Source organism: Oncorhynchus masou, chromosome 10, assembly GCF_036934945.1.
Source record: "Oncorhynchus masou masou isolate Uvic2021 chromosome 10, UVic_Omas_1.1, whole genome shotgun sequence".
In the NCBI taxonomy this organism is placed as follows: Eukaryota; Metazoa; Chordata; class Actinopteri; order Salmoniformes; family Salmonidae; genus Oncorhynchus; species Oncorhynchus masou.
The window spans coordinates 20354561-20362022 of NC_088221.1; the positions used below are offsets into that span (position 1 = coordinate 20354561).

Sequence of the window (7462 nt, forward strand, 5' to 3'; positions counted from 1 at the left end):
GTGTGTGTGTTGGAGTGTCAGTGTAGTGTGTGTGGGTAGAGTCCAGAGAGTGTGCATTGAGCTGGTGCAAGAGAGTCCGTGCATCAAAAAAAGAGGGTCAATGCAAATAGTCAGGGTGGCCATTTGATTAACTGTTCAGCAGTTTTATGGCTTGGGGGTAGAAGCTGTTCAGGAGCCTTTTGGTCCGCTGTGCGGTAGCAGAGACAACAGTCTTTGACTTGGGTGGCTGGAGTCTTTGACCATTTTTAGGGCCCTACTCTGACACCGCCTGGTATAGAGGTCCTGGATGGTGCTGTACGCACTACCCTCTATGGAGCCTTGTGGTCAGATGCCAACCCGTTGCCATACCAAGTGGGGATGCAGCCCCGCTTGGCATGCTGTCAAATGCTATCAATGGTGCAGCTGTAGAACTTGCTAATTATAAGTCGTAAGTTATTTTACCTCAGCTTGAGTGATGACCTCCTCCCTTCTCTTCCGTTTTCCTCCCCCTTTCTCTCTTTTCTCCAGTATGACATTGTGGGTCATTCTGGTGATGGTTATGACATAGAGCTGGTCAGAACAGACAAGGTCCCCAAGAACAACAAACAGAGACTGAAGGTCCTCAAGGTATGGACCCAACTCCACTTCACTCAACCTCACATTACCCTCCTCAACCCCACTCATTCTGCCTCTACCCCCAATCAACCTCACACTATCACACTCAACCTCACTCTATCTCACACTACCCCACTCTACACCGCACTACCCCACTCAGCCTCACACTACCCTACTCAACCTCACACTAACCCACTCAACCTCACACTACCCAAGCTCACTCTACCCCACACTACCCTACTCTGTCTTACACTACCCCACTCAACTTCACTCAACCTCACACTACTCCACTCAAACTACCTAAATTAACGTCACTCTACCCCACTCAACTTCACACTACCCTACTCAACCTCACACTACCCTACTCAACCTCACACTGCTCCACTCAACCTCTACCCTACTCAACCTCACTCTACCCTACTCAACCTCACTCTACCCTACTCAACCTCACTCTACCCTACTCAACCTCACTCTACCCTACTCAACCTCACTCTACCCTACTCAACCTCACTCTACCCTACTCTATATCTCACTCTACCCCACTCAACCTCACTCTACCCTACTCAACCTCACTCTACCCTACTCAACCTCACTCTACCCCACTCAACCACACTCTACCCTACTCAACCTCACACTGCCCCACTCAACCTCACTCTACCCCACTCAACCTCACTCTACCCAATACTACCCCACTCAACCTCACACTACCCCACTCAACCTCACACTGCCCCACTCAACCTCACTCTACCCTACTCTATATCTCATTCTACCCTACTCAACCTCACTCTACCCTACTCAACCTCACTCTACCCCACTCAACCTCACTCAACCCCACTCAAACTCACATTATCCCACTCAATCTCACATTATCCCATTCAACCTCACTCTACCCTACTCAACCTCACTCTACCCTACTCAACCTCACTCTACCCCACTCAACCTCACATTACCCCACTCAACCTCACTCTACCCTACTCTATATCTCATTCTACCCTACTCAACCTCACTCTATCCTACTCAACCTCACTCTACCCCACTCAACCTCACTCAACCCTACTCAACCTCACACTGCCCCATTCAACCTCACTCTACCCCACTCAACCTCACTCTACCCAATTCAACCTCACACTACCCCACTCAACCTCACACTACCCCACTCAACCTCACACTGCCCCACTCAACCTCACTCTACCCTACTCTGTATCTCACTCTACCCCACTCAAACTCACACTGCTCCACTCAACCTCACACTACCCCACTCAACCTCACACTGCCCCACTCAACCTCACTCTAACACACTCAACCTCACTCTACACTACTCAACCTCACTCTACCCTACTCAACCTCACTCTACCCCACTCAACCTCACTCTACCCTACTCAACCTCACACTACCCCACTCAACCTCACTCTACCCAATTCAACCTCACACTACCCCACTCAACCTCACACTACCCCACTCAACCTCACACTGCCCCACTCAACCTCACTTTACCCTACTCTATATCTCACTCTACCTCACACTGCCCCACTCAACCTCACACTACCCCACTCACCTCACACTGCCCCACTCAACCTCACTCTAACCCACTCAACCTCACTTTACCCCACTCAACCTCACTCTACCCTACTCTATATCTCACTCTACCCCACTCAACCTCACACTGCCCCATTCAACCTCACTCTACCCAATTCAACCTCACACTACCCCACTCAACCTCACACTACCCCACTCAAACTTACATTATCCCATTCAACCTCACTCTACCCTACTCAAAACTCACTCTACCCTACTCAACCTCACTCTACCCCACTCAACCTCAAATTACCCCACTCAACCTCACTCTACCCTACTCTATATCTCATTCTACCCTACTCAACCTCACTCTACCCTACATTATATCTCACTCTACCCCACTCAACCTCACTCTACCCTACTCTATATCTCATTCTACCCCACTCAACCTCATTCTATCTATTTTACCCATTCTACCCTCTTATTGTCTCCTGTCCTCTCTTCCCCTGTGTGTGTCCTCACCTTTCTCTCTCTGCCCCCTCCAGAACATGCATGCCCACTCTCAGTTTTGTATGAGTGGAGACTACACCCTGGAGAGCACTGAGGCTGGCATCAGGGAGCTGGCACGCGAGGATGCTGACGAGCGCTTCGTGGTGGTGCTGAGCGATGCCAACCTGGAGCGCTACGGCATCACGCCCGAACGATTTGCCCGCGCCCTGACCTCCGACCCCCAGGTCAACGCCTTTGCCATCTTCATCGGCTCGCTGGGCGACCAGGCCGACAGGTGAGAAGATAGAGGTGGAGGGTAGTGTGCATGTCAAGACGTGATGATTGTTTATCGTAACAGGTGGCTCAAGTAAGTAGGTTCCTACATCAAGCACTTCCTGGAGGAGAGAACAGTATAGTTTGACCAGTACTTTATCCTACCCATACAGTGTGCTGCCTGCTGCTCAGTAGTCCTTTGTAGTGTTTGTTCTCAATGAAATCTCAGTTTAAAGAGATTCTAAATGCAGGACCAAGAAGGATGTGCTCTCTTAAACCTAATTATCCTTCTCTCTCTGTCCCAGACACATACACACGCCCAGTGTTGTCTCGCCTGTGTTATGGCTTGTATGGTTGGCGTCGCGTGTCCTTTGAAGTCTGAATGGTGTAGGCCATATTGTTTTGTCGTTCTGTCCCGGCCTCTGGCTGGAGAATGTCAATGAGTGGCTTTAACCTCCGTCTCAGTCTCTCTGTGGTCTCTCTATAGCTTAGGACCCAGTTAGAGAGAGGGAGGGAGCAAGGGGGTTGAGAAGACAGAGAGTTATATGTGGCAGTATATTCCTCCCTGTTTCTGTGGCTGTGGTGTCTCTAAGCTGGTCACTGCCATGGCCTAAAAAGCAGTGATCATCATGACACAATGACCGGAATAAAATGGAATAGAAAGAGGGAAGGGGGGGATTTAGGGACACAGCTAACTCTGGGAAGAGAGCGAGAGAGAGAGAGCGAGAGAGAGAGAGAGAGAGAGAGAGCAAAAGAAAGGGGTAAAGTCAGTGAAAGTATCTTACTGACTTTGACCAACACATCTCCCTCTTCCCAGTTCTGCCTGTCAATGACAGCTATTGTCTCGTGTTCATTCATTGGCTCATTGGAACATCTGGAACATTTGTCCTCGGAAAGTGGGGTCTCTTTCTCAATGGAGTGTCCACATTCAGCTACTGAACACACTGTGGGTTGAAACTTGCCATCTATTTCTGTTCAGACATTTGACAGTAGAAGGTCACTATCGCTCTCTTTCTCTTTCGCTCTTCTCTCTCTCTGGCTTTTTGTAATTTTTCTCCTCTCCCTCGCTCTCTCTCTCTCTCCCTCCCCATCTCCCTCTCTCTTTCTCTCTCTCTCTCTCCCCGTCTCTCTCTCTCTCTCCCCGTCTCTCTCTCTCTCTCCCCGTCTCTCTCTCTCTCTCCTACTCTCTGTCTCTCCTACTCTCTGTCTCTCTCTCTCTCCCTGTCTCTCTCTCTCTCCCCGTCTCTCTCTCTCTCTCTCTCCCCGTCTCTCTCTCTCTCCTACTCTCTGTCTCTCTCTCTCTGTCTCTCTCTCCAGGCTCCAGAGAACGTTGCCGGCTGGGCGGTCATTCGTTGCCATGGACACCAAGCACATCCCTCAGATCCTGCAACAGATCTTCACCTCCACCATGCTGTCCAGTGCCTGAGAGTGAGACATACACACACAGCCAACTCAGTGACACCTCATAATTTCTGGCTTATCAGGACAGTGTGTGAAGTATAATGACAATGGCCTTCAGATGACTGTGTTCAGGACTACAGGGCCACACAGTGAATGGGCTGTCAGTACTATCCATTAGAATGTCCTACTGACATAAATTTGTATGTTGTTGTTTTTTTATGTACGATTTTATGAATGTCTGATATGTAGGGCGGCACGTAGCCTAGCGGTTAAGAGCGTTGGGCCAGTAACCGAAAGGTCGTTGGTTCGAATCCCCAAACTGACTAACCCTAATTACTTGTGTAAGTTGCTCTGGATGAGAGCGTCTGTTAAATGACTAAAATGTAAATATATGAATGTTGAGTTGTTTTGCCACAGCTCATAACCCTGAGTTATAACTTTACATTGAAGTGACATTGCTGCTTATTAACATTGCTGCTTATTAACATTTCTTAGGCACCTAGACTAAGGTCAAGACAGTGAGGTCCAGGATGTTGTTTTAGGGTGTGTTGGGCAGATGCTGGTGCCCTGGTACACACAAACACACACACGGTTGTGTTTGTCCAATGTCGGTCGGAAGTGAACTTGAGAGAGCATCTTTGTTTTTGGACTTCCTTTGTCTTGTGCCCTTTGACCTGACACACACAGAGACACACACGGGGTGTCCAGCACTAACTTGGCTCCTGTAGAATGCCGGGACTGTGGGGGGGGAATTTCCCGTCTGACTGCACACGCTCAGTTAAATGTTGAGCAACACCTTCATCTCTCTCTGTGTGTGTGTGTGTGTGTGTGTGTGTGTGTGTGTGTGTGTGTGTGTGTGTGTGTGTGTGTGTGTGTGTGTGTGTGTGTGTGTGTGTGTGTGTGTGTGTGTGTGTGTGTGTGTGTGTGTGTGTGTGTGTGTGTGTGTGTGGGTGGTGGGGGGTTCCCGTGCTCTATCTAGATCATCAAGCACTGCTCATTCCCTTCCTGACCACCAGACCTTGTGACGCTCACTGTTCTTCTCAGCCCCCCCAGGAATCTGAGCATTCATTACAGGACCCCCCCCCCCACACACACACACACAGTGATGTGTGTTGCTGGGGAAAGTGTGTGATTAATAGAAGCTCTTGGAGGATGCAGAGAGATTCTATAGAGGGGATGGAGGAACAGGAGGGAGGGAAGGGGGAAAACAACTACTGAGAAAGAGAGAGGTATCATCTGTCATTTCTCCGAAGCTTGCCTCGCCAGTGTTGGGCAGCACAGTGCACACGTGCAAACTCCTTATCTCTTCACTCAGTAGCTTGACCTCCTTCTCTTTCCCTGGCGTGATGGAGGAATATAGTGCCCTGTTTCCACTCTGACTCTGTTGCTCTCTCTCTCGTAGGGTTGGTTGTTGGTGCGTGTGTTCTGCTATCTGTGTGTTGGACGTGTCTGACTAGATTGACTACAGACCGACCTGAAGTGGCATGATTGAACTGTGGCCTGTCTAAACACTTCTGTATATCAGATCTCTTCCGTTATGATTCTAGTAATTCCTGACATCGCTGCTGTGTTTGATCCATCTGTTTCATGCTGTTTGTTGATTTGTTTGTCATTGATTATAATGGAATAAAATGGTGTAGATATGTACAAAGTTGGAATAAACTCATAAATGATCAGTCATGTCCTGTGTTTGTTTTTGGCTTTGGTGGGTAATGTGTCATGGTTGAACCCAATTGTGCTAGCGAAGACCATTAGCCCTGTTCTGAGAATCTGAGGGAGTTCCTGGAATGCCTCCACGACAGGGTGCGTGCGTGCGTGCCAGCTGTTTGGATCTTTTTTTGTATTTTCTTTCTGGTCACTTTTTCCATGCACTGTTACAATCCTTGTTAGCCTTGTACAAGAAAACCCTTGTCTCCCCTTAGGGTAACACAGCTTCCCCCGCCTCAGGCCAAGGCTTACCCCATCCCACTCTGCTTCTGGAAGTAAGATGGAGACAACCGATCTACGATCAGATCACCCTACCCCCAATCATAACTAACCATTAAGGGGGTCAACATAAACCTGACCCTGAATCAGTAGTTAGGGTGAACTTCTATTCATAGGGGAGGAATCTCCCTGGAGTGTGTTGTTTGCAATGACATGGTCCTGTCTGCTTCCTTTACAAGCTGTTTGATTGATCCACTGTTTATCACCATCGCTGTTGGAACAATGACAAATTGACTAGGACACACACACGCTACGATAATAATTCCCCTGGGCCTGCTGTTTTTACCCCTCTCCCAGACTGTAGTGGAGAGAGACGTGTGGGATGTTCTGTGAGTCAATCGCTGATAGCTGTGTTTGTCTGTATATGAGATGCCATTCAGACAACTGTTTAGGTTCTGGGCTTCCCCAGAACACACGTCACAGGGCTCCGTGTCCGAGGGTCATTTAGTCCATAGAGATACACTATGTCATTGTCTATTCAGACTCTCAGAGCCATAGACACAACAGTGATCACACTGGAATACAGCCAGTTCCAATGACAGAACAACTAGGATCACTTAACACTCGCAGGTTGTAGTGAAGTTGCTCTTCGATAGTGTGACTATTTGACCTGAATCTGTTTTAGAACTGGAGCAGTTGGTTAGTTACATAGTCTGACCTCTTGTTGTTGTGAGCTTTCTATGCTCCAGGGCTCAAATGACATGAATGAGTACAGTCCCGGAACATACACACACAATGTGACCTGTCTTCTATGGACTATACACTGCTGTGAACGTGCAGTGCCATTGAACAGGAATCAGGATTGATTGGTCGTGGTTAATTGATTGATCACTAGTTACCATAGAATAGGAGAGCTAGATTGACAGTTAATTGTTTGTCCGCCATAGTGGAAAAATGTCTCACATATTTCCTGATGGTAATGAGGCTCCCGAGTGGCGCAGCAGTCCAAGGCACCGTGTCTCAGTGCAAGAGGCGTCACTACAGTTCCTGGTTTGAATCCAGGCTGTATCACATCCGGCCATGATTGGGGGTCCCATAGGGAGGCCAAGCGTCGTCCGGTTTTGGCCTGGGTAGGCCGTCATTGTAAATAAGAATGTGTTCTTAACTGACTTGCCTAGTTAAATCAAAGTTAAACACCCCCAGAAAATGTGTAAACCAGGGGAACAGGAAGCTCGTAATGGAGAGGAAGTGATGATGTCAAACA

The 7462-nt window shown here is 48.5% G+C and overlaps 1 protein-coding gene across 1 annotated transcript in view; it reads left to right on the forward strand.

Moving 5' to 3' along the window:
• vwa8 (von Willebrand factor A domain containing 8) overlaps positions 1–5948 on the forward strand; it is a 110933-nt gene extending 104985 nt beyond the window's left edge. Inside the window, 3 exon segments of the mRNA XM_064976148.1 lie at positions 508–606; positions 2655–2893; positions 4189–5948. Of these exon segments, the coding sequence (XP_064832220.1) occupies positions 508–606; positions 2655–2893; positions 4189–4297 (447 nt within the window). The 3' untranslated portion in view covers positions 4298–5948.
• Positions 5949–7462: the final 1514 nt, after the last annotated feature.